At 46.2% G+C, this 12,690-nt stretch overlaps 1 protein-coding gene across 1 annotated transcript in view; it reads right to left on the bottom strand.

The window, feature by feature from the left end:
• Positions 1 to 12,690, bottom strand: part of LOC120053258 (A disintegrin and metalloproteinase with thrombospondin motifs 7) — a 162,836-nt gene that overhangs the window by 72,606 nt on the left and 77,540 nt on the right. The window contains exons 10-12 of the mRNA XM_039000403.1: positions 8,199 to 8,291; positions 6,143 to 6,288; positions 2,682 to 2,851 (exon numbers count right to left, since the gene is read on the bottom strand). Coding sequence (XP_038856331.1) covers positions 2,682 to 2,851; positions 6,143 to 6,288; positions 8,199 to 8,291 — 409 coding nt within the window. The remainder of the gene's footprint in view (positions 1 to 2,681; positions 2,852 to 6,142; positions 6,289 to 8,198; positions 8,292 to 12,690) is intronic.

The following is a 12,690-nucleotide window of genomic DNA, read 5'->3' as shown; positions in this document are numbered from 1 at the left end:
ATTATTATGAAAACTCTTAAAGTTAATGTTTATGACGTCACAAAAATCGACATTCATTCTCATATTCCATCTATCATTGTTACCACCATTTTGGCTGATGAAATATAATGTCCCAAAGTCAATTTATTGCATGTTACAGTTCTGAGGTAGATTCTTCATAAGGCCCACACAGACATTCCAGTCCCAAACACTAAAGGAAAAGGATTAGTCTGCTGCCTTAAGATTTACAATGGGCGTGAGGTATCATAACCCCCCCATCAATCCCTCTATACCTCCCCCCTCTGCGGGAGGCAGAGATATCTCTGTAGAACCGTGGTCCACTGTAGCCTGATCCTCACAGGCCAGTCATGACAAAACTGAAATATTACGTTTACATAAGTATTCAGACCCTTTACTCAGTACTATATTGAAGCACCTTGGCAGCGATTACAGCATCAAGTCTTCTTGGGTATGACACTACAAGCTTGGCACACCTGTATTTGGGGAGTTTCTCCCATTCTTCAATGCAGATCCTCTCAAGCTCTGTCAGGTTGGATGGGGGAACGTTGCTGCACAGCTATTTCCAGGTCTCTCCAGAGATGTTCGATCTGGTTCAAGACTTGGTTCTTGCTGGGCCACTCAAGGACATTCAGAGACTTGTCCCAAAGCCACTCATGCGGTCCTGAGCAGGTTTTCATCAAGGATCTCTCTGTACTTTGCTCCGTTCATCTTTCCCTCGATCCTGACTAGTCTCCCAGTTCCTGCCGCTACAGAACACCCCCACAGCATGATGCTGCCACCACCATGCTTCACAGTAGGGATGGTGCCAGGTGTCTTCCAGACATGACACTTAGCAGGCCAAAGAGTTCAATATTGGTTTCATCAGACCAGAGAATGTTGTTTATCATGGTAAGAGTCTACGTGCCTTTTGGCAAACTCCAAGCGGGCTGTCATGCGTCTTTTACTGAGGAGTGGCTTCCGTCTGGCCACTCTACCATAAAGGCCTGATTGATGAAGTGCTGCAGAGATGGTTGTTCTTCTGGAAGGTTCTTCCATCTCCACAGAGGTGCTCTGGAGCTCTGTCAGTGACCATCGGGTTGTTCGTCACCTCCCTGACCAAGGTCCTTCTCCCCCGATTGCTCAGTTTGGCCAGGCAGCCAGACTCTAGGAAGAGTCTTGGTGGTTCCAAACTTCTACCATTTAAGAATGATGGAGGCCACTGTGTTCTTGGGGAACTTCAATGCTGCATAAATGTTTTGGTACCCTTCCCCAGACCTGTGCCTCAACATAATCGTGTCTTGGAGGTCTACGGACAATTCCTTCGACCTCATGGCTTGGTTTTTTGCTCTGACATGCACTGTCAATTGTGGGACCTTATGTAGACAGGTGTGTGTCTTTCCAAATCATGTCCAATCAATTGAATTTACCACAGGTGGACTCCAATCAAGTTGTAGAAACATCTCAAGGATGATCAATGGAAACAGGATGCACCTGAGCTCAGTTTCCAGTCTCATAGCAAAGGCTCTGAATACTTATGTAAATAAGGTATCTGTTTTTTATTTGTAATAAATTAGCAAACATTTCTATAAAACCTGTTTTCGCTTTGTATTGTGGTATTGTGTGTAGATTGTTGAGAAAAAAAATCATATTTAATCAATTTTAGAATAAGGCTGTAATGTAACAAAATGTGGAAAAGTCAAGGGGTCTGAATACTTTCCGAAGGCACTGTTGGGTTCAAGTATTACCCTTGTTTACATATTCCGTACTGTATTTAACACATCCACTGTCAGAGCAATACCACTCTGCAGATTATTGACACTGCACAGACCTGTGTAACCTTAACTCAGGCTTAACGTTATCGTCACCCCTACATTCATTTAGCTGGTTGGTGTCCCCTGTGTCTCAACATTCTTCAGGCTGATAACATAGTCAATTAGAAGCTGGGCTCACAAGGAGCTGCTGTGCGATACTGTATATAATGGTATAGAAGAGTTTCCAACCAGAACGTTTCTATTTCGATAAGGAATCATTGTTTTCCAACCTTGTCTATTCAGGGTAGTAAACTGAGAAATGTTCACGTATTACATTGCATACTTTACGGCGTTTTCTCTTTCTATACCTGATAAACACAGCACACACTGTACAGTTAAATATTACTAAGTGCTGTTGTAAAAGTATCCCTTATTACTTCAACCAAAACTTTTGGAGTTTGGCATGCCAAACAATAGTTGGTTTACACACTTTTCATAGTTCCAAGTGAATAGACGAAAACATGATTTATACCAGAATGAGACACACTGTCTGTCTTGCTCCACAATGTGTTTGTGCTCTACAATGGATCTCAAAACAACATTTCAGTCAATAGACAGAAATGTCATGGCTATAGTGGAATTTGGAACTCAAATTCAATTTCTTCACAATGGGGTTTGGAATGCAACAAATACACAACTCACATCACCTGCTTTATTGACACTCCAAACTTGCATGAAATGGCTACAGGCCTTGCTCGGATGTCGAACAATGAATGGTTTTGAAAAAAAATTATGAAGTGAGTGTATTTTCCTCTTGTTTGCACTGTCACTCTAAAGTTGACAAACCATACAGGCTAAAACTGAACATCTGGAAATGTATCTGTGTTATTTAGTTACTTTGGGGCGTATGAGTTTATGTTACAGTATCTAGCTAGAACAACGCACACTCACCTCTGTTGTTGACCTGCACCCATTTGTAGAAATTGCCCTTGTAAAGCATGGTGTTAAAGTGACTGCACTGGATGAGTCTGAAGGAGGGCTGGTTGGGGGGGCAAGGGGTGCTGTTACAGATCTTGTAGCGCCTTCGCTCCCCCACGCAGTACTTCCCTCCGTACTTGGGACTGGAGGAGAGGAGAGAGTAGAGTGGAGTGTCATCCTGTTAGTGGACAAACAGGCATGTCTTTAAATGGATGATAACAGTATTTACAGGTGGCTGTAAGGCATGTGATAACGGGGGGGGGTTGGCTCAACACAGGTGACTCACATTGACATAGATATAGTATCTTTTACAAGCCTGGCCAAGAGACAGCATCTCAAATCAACCATAGAGGTACAGAACATAACACAGAATACTATATGTTGTCATGTTTCATCAAGAGCACCATGTGTCTATGTGATTGTAGGCCTTTAAATGAAACCTTTCGACCTGCAGCAAAAGGAACAAGGACACAATGTTCTAATCACTGAGATCCTATTGAAGACGCACTCCAGCAATTTTTCTACCTTTTCATGTTGGAAAACAATAGTCCACGTATAAATACAGTAATGTACACACACTTCAGGGTACCAAAATATGTTTTGAGCAAAATAGTTATAATTTTTTGTTTTACACAACTGCAATTCAAGGAGTTGGTCTGATGGTGCCCTCTGATGTCATCGGCATCCTCCCTTGCTTGCGGAAACAATAGAGGATAAAATAGGAACGGCCCACCCCCCCACTTGTGCCACGTCATAAGGATACCTGGACCACCTATCCTTTTTCTTAAAAGGTCCAATGCAGCCATTTTTATCTCAATATTAAATCATTTCTGGGGAACAATTAAGTACCTTACTGTGATTGTTTTCAATTAAACTGATCAAAAATAAACTAAAATAGCTTCTTAGCAAAGAGCTATTTCTCAAGCAATAATTTAGCTAGGAGTGTCTGGGAGAGGTCTGAGTGTGGAGGGGAAAACTGAAAAGGCCACTGTCTGGGAAGGCAAAAACTCCATCCCACCAAAACAGGCTGAAAGTTCAGGCATGCTTTTCAAACAGATCTTACACTAAAAGGGCATTATCATAATTTTCATCATTTCAAAGCATTATTCCAACTCAGTGTGGAATTACATATAAAATCACAGGCAAATCTAGTTTTTGATTGCACTGGGCCTTTAAGTAAATAAGGTGATAAAGGAGGTGAAAATGAGACTACAGTGCGAACTTAAATGAGAGATTCTATGTCATTCGATGGTTGTAATGTTATTTTCTGAACATAATTTGCATTTCATGTTCACTGGTCATTGAAAATAAAGGGATTACATAAGTGATGATGCGGTTAAGTCCTTACCAACACAAGCAATGATAACTGCAATCAGTGACACTCCTCTTATGAATGCTAATACTTTTCAAGCGGTCCTCAAGTGAGTTCTCTCCTCCATTATACGGCATTGTAATGGAAATTGAACAATTTTTCTGTCCTGCTAAGCATTTAAAATGTAACAAGTACTTTTGGTTGTCAAGGAGAATGTATGGAGTAAAAAAGTACAATTTTCTTTAGGAATGTAGTGAAGTAAAAGTAAAAGTTGTCAAAAATATAAATAGTAAAGTAAGGTACAGATACTCCCAAAAACTTTTTCAGTAGTACTTTCAAGTATTTTTACTTAAATACTTTACACCACTGCCCAATGCCAGTCCTCCAGTAGCCCCAACAGCACAGTACTGCCTTTTCTACCACTTCTCTCTCTTCCGTGTCGGGAAACTATGAACTCCTAACACAATCCTATTGGATTCCATCAATCAAAATGTCCGCCAGTGCTACTCTTTGCCTCGTCTCTGGTGGTTCCCGTTGAGTACAGAACAGGTGGCAGTCCAGCCTGACTGGGGCCTAAATGTTCTTAGGTACACATTTGATCATAAACTGGGCGTACGTGAAAATCGATGCCAGCGTTTTGATTTATAAACGATGAACTTCATTTTATTTTGCATGTAGTGTAAATAAAAATAAACATGCTTACATGTGATTTATACAACATAATGAATACAGACGTTTCATAACTTGAGTAGTGAACATACGCAGACCATTTGTATTAAAGCTAAATACATTTTATAAACGAGGCCCCTGATGGCTCATATACTGAACACGGTGTCTTTGTCTAACACAGTGAGCCAGGACGCCTCTGATGGCTCATATACTGAACACGGTGTCTTTGTCTAACACAGTGAGCCAGGAGGCCCTGATGGCTCATATACTGAACACGGTGTCTTTGTCTAACACAGTGAGCCAGGAGGCCCTGATGGCTCATATACTGAACACGGTGTCTTTGTCTAGAGCCAGGAACCTGGAGACTGGAACAGATCCAGGAGGGCAGAACAGAGATCCTCAAAAAGGACGATATTCCAACAAATAAGAAAGATAAAAGTCGAAAAATATAAAATAAAAATTATATTGAGCACTAGACGGTTTATTTCAAAACGCAAGGACACTCTCTTTGTGTAAGCACTGGCTCTGAGCGTCAATGCCATGCACAAAAGAGGCAAGTCAGAATAGGCCTACGCCTCCAAGCAGAGCAACACAAACACGGCAACAAGACAGTAAATAAGGTACCTCAGAAATACTTTTTTTGGATGGATGACACTGAACAGACCTATTTGAAAAAAACTCCACTCAATATCCAACAACATTATTGATTATAATGAGAATGAATGAGAAGAGCATTCAGTTCCTAACATATTAGCCAAGTAGGGCTTTAGTAGGGTGGTGACACTGTGTTCAATAAGTGACATGGTTCACAGAAATGTTTCATATGGATTAACTGTGTTCTGTTAACTAAGATGGTCATGGTCTGATGGAGCATGGTCTGCATGTATAGTCCACTGGAATATCTGATACGTACAGTACCTGTACATCGGTCTTGGCTCACGTCCAAACACACCGATGTCCACAGACTGATTGATATTTTGTGCTTTTAAACGTGCAGGCCTTCTTCTACCACTGTTTGTTAACAGTATTCTGTGGTCAGTGCCCTAAAAACAGCCCTCTCATCTTTGGTTTTGGGGACGTTAACACAGAATTAAAATACTCAGAGGTAGTTACATTTGCAAGTACCCAACAACTATTTACAAATAGTAATGTTAAAGCCTCATAGTGGGTGAAAACAGAGATTAAAGAGTGTAACTTTAAGGGTTTTTAAGTCCCTGTTTAGTACTGATAAGTCAACAGCATATTGACATACTATATACTAACAGTAAGAGGTGCCCCTCCTGGGAGAGCTCCTTGGTGTTCTGCTTTAAAAATACATCTGAAAGCAGATAATAACACAAGATAGTGTTCCTGCCGGTTTACACACCACGGAATATTGCTTTGAATTTAAATGTGCGTTCTACTAATTCTAATTCTCCGGTGCAGGTGCGCAGACTAATCCATTAGGACTTACACTGGGTTGACGCAGTCCCTCTGGGCGTTCTGAACTCCGGCCCCACAGGTTCTGGAACAGGCAGACCACTCGCTCCATGGAGCCCAGCCTCCTTTGATGCTCTCAGGCTGGTGTCCCACCGCCACACACTCCCCGTCAAAGCACCACTGACAATCATTTCACACATTTCAATACTTAATTTGGATGCTCAGTGAAGCATTGTGATTTATAATCTTCTAGGTCTTCATTAACTAACTCATCATTTCCTTATGTTTGGGGGTACAAAAAGTGCACGATTACAAACATACTACCAAAAACAGCAACAATGGGCTAGCAATTCTAAAATGTATAGTTTTTTTTCACCTAACTCCTCAAGTCATCCTGGTAATGAGGAGGAAAATCAAGAGAATAAAATACACTCACCTAGTCCTCACCCCACCTGGTCCCAGGAAGTGTCTACAATCACCTAGTCCTCACCCCACCTGGTCCCAGGAAGTGTCTACAATCACCTAGTCCTCACCCCACCTGGTCCCAGGAAGTGTCTACAATCACCTAGTCCTCACCCCACCTGGTCCCAGGAAGTGTCTACAATCACCTAGTCCTCACCCCACCTGGTCCCAGGAAGTGTCTACAATCACCTAGTCCTCACCCCACCTGGTCCCAGGAAGTGTCTACAATCACCTAGTCCTCACCCCACCTGGTCCCAGGAAGTGTCTACAATCACCTAGTCCTCACCCCACCTGGTCCCAGGAAGTATCTACAATCACCTAGTCCTCACCCCACCTGGTCCCAGGAAGTATCTACAATCACCTAGTCCTCACCCCACCTGGTCCCAGGAAGTGTCTACAATCACCTAGTCCTCACCCCACCTGGTCCCAGGAAGTATCTACAATCACCTAGTCCTCACCCCACCTGGTCCCAGGAAGTATCTACAATCACCTAGTCCTCACCCCACCTGGTCCCAGGAAGTATCTACAATCACCTAGTCCTCACCCCACCTGGTCCCAGGAAGTGTCTACAATCACCTAGTCCTCACCCCACCTGGTCCCAGGAAGTATCTACAATCACCTAGTCCTCACCCCACCTGGTCCCAGGAAGTGTCTACAATCACCTAGTCCTCACCCCACCTGGTCCCAGGAAGTGTCTACAATCACATAGTCCTCACCCCACCTGGTCCCAGGAAGTATCTACAATCACCTAGTCCTCACCCCACCTGGTCCCAGGAAGTGTCTACAATCACCTAGTCCTCACCCCACCTGGTCCCAGGAAGTATCTACAATCACCTAGTCCTCACCACACCTGGTCCCAGGAAGTCTACACTCACCTTGCCCTGCCACACCTTGGCGGTAGGTAGCCTTGTGGTTAGAGCGTTGGACCAGTAACCGAAAGGTTGCAAGATCAAATCCCAGAGTTGACAAGGTAAACATCTGTCGTTCTGCCCCTGAACAAGGCAGGTAACCCACTGTTCCTAGGCCGTCATTGAAAATAAGAATTTGTTCTTCACTGACTTGCCTAGTTAAATAAAGGTAAAATAAATAAACACCTGGTCCCAGGAAGTGTCTACAATCACCTAGTCCTCACCACACCTGGTCCCAGGAAGTCTATACTCACCTTGCCCTGCCACACCTGCTCCCAGAAAGTCTATACTCACCTTATCCTCACCACACCTGCTCCCAGGAAGTCTATACTCACATTGTCCTCACCACACCTGGTCTCAGGATTAGTCTACAATCACCCAGGTCCTCACTCATCACACCTGGTCCCTGGAAGTCTATACTCACCTTGTCCTGCCACACCTGGTCCCAGGAAGTGTCTACAATCACCTTGCCCTGCCACACCTGGTCCCAGGAAGTGTCTACAATCACCTAGTCCTCACCACACCTGGTCTCAGGATTAGTCTACAATCACCCAGGTCCTCACTCATCACACCTGGTCCCAGGAAGTCTACACTCACCTTGTCCTCACCACACCTGCTCCCAGGAAGTCTATACTCACCTTATCCTCACCACACCTGCTCCCAGGAAGTCTACACTCACCTTATCCTCACCACACCTGCTCCCAGGAAGTCTACACTCACCTTGTCCTCACCACACCTGGTCCCGTCGACCGCACCATCCAGCTTTGAGTGACAAGTTGTCCCCACAGTGCACCACAACGTACTGCAGACGTTCTACAGGGAAGGGACAAAGAGTTGTAGTTACTTCCTGCCCAAATCAACTCAATTATGCCTCCAACATGATGAATTAAACATAAAAACATCCCTGGGAACAGTTGCTAAGGGCTTGAGAGCCAGCTGTCTTCTGAGGCAGGACCCCAGTACAGAGAGATGGCTGATATCATTTCATGAAGACAGATCTAAATAATGTGTGGCTGACATGATATGTTCTGGCACTCCAGGCTGTTCTGGCACTCCAGGCTGGCTCAAACAATGAATAAAGTATTTGAGAGATTTCATATACTATTATACTACTTTAATCCAGTTCTGGTACTGTATATAGTATTGTGAAACATTGTGAAACATAGACATGTTGCGGCGATGTGTGTATAAAGATGAGGTATTAAGCAAGAGGCACACGTCTGCCATATCCAAAAACATTACTCTGGTTATTTCCCGAGAGGTTTAGCTCAGGAAAGGATTTGGAACAGCAAACATTACCGGGTTTAAAACACGACAGAGACATACAGCGAGGATTAGGATTAATATGGTATGTTCCAAGAAAACCATTACAGAATCAAATGATATGTACTGTAGCCATCTGTGAAGTAATGCTCTCTGGCATTAAGGATGTCATTTCTCTCTACACTATCTGGGGATGTTACTTCACACATCAATGTTGAGCCCCACAGTCACAGGAGGGCATATTTCAAAAGAACCTTACATGCTGTTGTAACCGGTGTGAAATGGCTAGCTAGTTAGCAGTGCGAGCTAGTAGTGTTTCAATTGGTGGCGTCACTCGCTCTGAGACACTGAAGTGGTTGTTTCCCTTGATCTGCAAGAGCCACGGCTTTTGTGGAGTGCTAGGTAACGATGCTTCATGGGTAGTGATGTGCAGTTCGCAAAATGATTTGTTATTTTTAAATGACACTATTTTTAACTGACTCGAGAGTCAAGAGTTGTTTTTTCCTGAGTGACTCGTTCATTCTAATTGTTTGTTTGACCAGCTGGACGTAATGAATTCTATACAGCAGGATCAATAAGCGCTCCTCCAGTGACTCCAGTGGAGATGTGCTCCGGGCCAACAACCGTCCGTCTTATATGCACGCAGGCAAATTAGATCATGCTGTAGGCAGCATAGTGAAGAAAAATACATGTTTACAACTGATCATTGATTGCATGGTGTAAGAATGAATGCAATTAATTGATTATTGAATGTTTGATGGATACAGTTTTGTAGAAAAAAAACGTACACAGCCTCTGCTCAACAAACTCAAACTGGAGAACGAATCGCTTGGGGTGCTGCAGTTCGCAAACGATATTGTGCTCATCACCCTTAGCCTTCGATCACACCGGCAGCGTTATTGCGCAAAATAGTTCGCAGCATCAACTGGATATGTGTGCAACAAAAGTTCAACATTCACCTTCTGCTACTATTTCTGTCAAGCCGTCTACGCATACAGTTTGACACATACGTTCGATAAATCCAACATATGTACCACACAGAACACACTGCAACTGCCTCTGTAATGCAATGCTGCAAGGCAAACGCAGCGTTTCCTTGGAAACGAATGTAATTCTGGTGGACCAACATGTAATGACGCTGTCAGTCTGATTGAAAAGTCATGGCAGTAAAAGCAATGCATCCGCCAATAGTCGTTACACAATCCATTCCAGTTGTGGCCACAACGAGACAATAGTGTGGAAATGCAGCCCGCAATTCTGGACCTCCCTCCAGCATCACAATGGGTGCTTCATGAATGCTCCCCTCCTCGAGCACGACATCTACATGCGTGTGTGACACTTTTGAATCTGGGTCAAAAGGGAAATACATCACTATTCATGGGTGATTGTTGATGATGTGTGCAGAGGGTCCCTGGTTTCAGCCCAGGTAGGGTCAAGGAGAGGGACAGAAGCAATACTAGTACACTGTCACTCAGAACAAAAAAGAACAAAAAGTGTATTGTAAACATGGTATTATTTAAAAGAGACTTAGTGTGCTGTGTGTTGGTTACCTTCAGTACTACTGTATGTGTGTCAAAAGGCCACCATTTTTGGAGGCATTACAGTATCCAGCAAAAGAGTGTAGTTAGCAGTTGGTAATTTAGTTAGCTAGCTAACCACAACTTTAACTAGGTAACCATCTTGGCCAACCATCTGTGCAATTAAACTATTTATTTATTTACAGTTGGTATTGCGTTGGTCTTTGCTAGAAAACCTAAATCTGCCTCCAAAACTGTCTCCAATTTTGTTAACATTTTGCTGTTTACAACTACATTACATGCTTTATCCTAATTTTAAAACATACTCGTAAAACCACCGAGCCCCCTACACCACCCACCGAGCCCCCTACACCACCCACTGAGCCCCCTACATCACCTACCAAGCCCCCTACGTCACCCACCGAACCCCCTACACCACCCACCGAGCCCCCTACACCACCCACCGAGCCCCCTACACCACCCACCGAACCCCCTACACCACCCACCGAGCCCCCTACACCACCCACTGAGCCCCCTACACCACCTACCAAGCCCCCTACACCACCTACCGAACCCCCTACACCACCCACCGAACCCCCTACACCACCCACCGAGCCCCCTACACCACCCACCGAGCCCCCTACGTCACCCACCGAGCCCCCTACACCACCCACCGAGCCCCCTACACCACCCACCGAGCCCCCTACACCACCCACCGAGCCCCCTACACCACCTACCGAGCCCCCTACACCACCCACCGAGCCCCCTACGCCACCTACCGAGCCCCCTACGTCACCTACCGAGCCCCCTACGTCACCCACCGAGCCCCCTACACCACCTACCAAGCCCCCTACACCACCCACCGAGCCCCCTACACCACCCACCGAGCCCCCTACACCACCCACCGAGCCCCCTACACCACCCACCGAGCCCCCTACACCACCCACCGAGCCCCCTACACCACCTACCAAGCCCCCTACACCACCCACCGAGCCCCCTACACCACCTACCGAGCCCCCTACGTCACCCACCGAGCCCCCTACACCACCCACCGAGCCCCCTACACCACCTACCAAGCCCCCTACACCACCCACCGAGCCCCCTACACCACCCACCGAGCCCCCTACACCACCCACCGAACCCCCTACACCACCCACCGAGCCCCCTACACCACCTACCAAGCCCCCTACGTCACCCACCGAGCCCCCTACACCACCCACCGAGCCCCCTACATCACCTACCAAGCCCCCTACGTCACCCACCGAACCCCCTACACCACCCACCGAGCCCCCAACGTCACCCACCGAGCCCCCTACGTCACCCACCGAGCCCCCTACGTCACCCACCGAGCCCCCTCCGTCACCCACCGAGCCCCCTCCGTCACCCACCGAGCCCCCTACACCACCCACCGAGCCCCCAACGTCACCCACCGAGCCCCCAACGTTACCCACCGAGCCCCCTACACCACCCACCGAGCCCCCTACACCACCCACCGAGCCCCCTACACCACCCACGAGCACCCTACATCACCCACCGAACCCCCTACACCACCCACCGAGCCCCCTACATCACCCACCGAGCCCCCTACATCACCCACCGAGCCCCCTACATCACCCACCGAGCCCCCTACATCACCCACCGAGCCCCCTACATAATCTTTGCTGATACACAAGCCAAGTCTTAACCTTAGCACTGGCAAAATGGTACCGAGTTCACTGCTCAGCATTTTATCCCGCCGTAAAGATTTCTTATCATGAGGAAGATTGCTTGTGTCTCAGCTCTGAGGGGGTTGTCCGGAGGTGCATCCGATTCTATTAGGGAGCACTCTTAAAGATTGACCCTATGTCAGAATCAGTGACTCTGGTCTGGCGTCCTGGTGCTGCGATAAGAATGAGCTGGTGGCATGGGACGACACGTTGGGAAGCTACTACAAGCCTCTCTGGAGAGAGACATGGTCTGCTCCCTCACACAACACCAAGGAGAGAGGGGGGCGACTGGGACTTTACCATCTACTCCATTGCTGAATGTGGAGACTTGAGATAAGAGCTCCAAAAGGTCGATTTCAGGGTTTATCGGACTGGTGCTGGGAGATTGGGACGATGGAGATAGACTTGTGTGTATTTTTTGGGGGACACTGACATTTTGTTTGTGAAGAGGCAGAATGGTCAGCGGTGTCTGATTCTGACGTTGGCTTTGACCTTCTTGAAGCTGTTGGGCTTTAGAACGCGCTAGAGGACAATGAACAAACATCTATCGAACTGTGAGAGAGCTGATGCCCTTCTTTTTCAATTACTCCACAAAAATCGCAGACAGGTTGGCTGGTCGAGTCGGTCATACTCGGAAGACTGTTGTGGTTATCAAAATGGAGATAAAACTAGAAGTGAACACAAAATAATGTCAGCCCTGCGTGCTGTGCTTGTGCCTTTGTGTGT

This window comes from Salvelinus namaycush, chromosome 1 (assembly GCF_016432855.1).
Source record: "Salvelinus namaycush isolate Seneca chromosome 1, SaNama_1.0, whole genome shotgun sequence".
Taxonomy (NCBI): Eukaryota; Metazoa; Chordata; class Actinopteri; order Salmoniformes; family Salmonidae; genus Salvelinus; species Salvelinus namaycush.
Note: the sequence above shows the minus strand (reverse complement) of the source record. Positions and strands in the feature narration are given on the sequence as shown.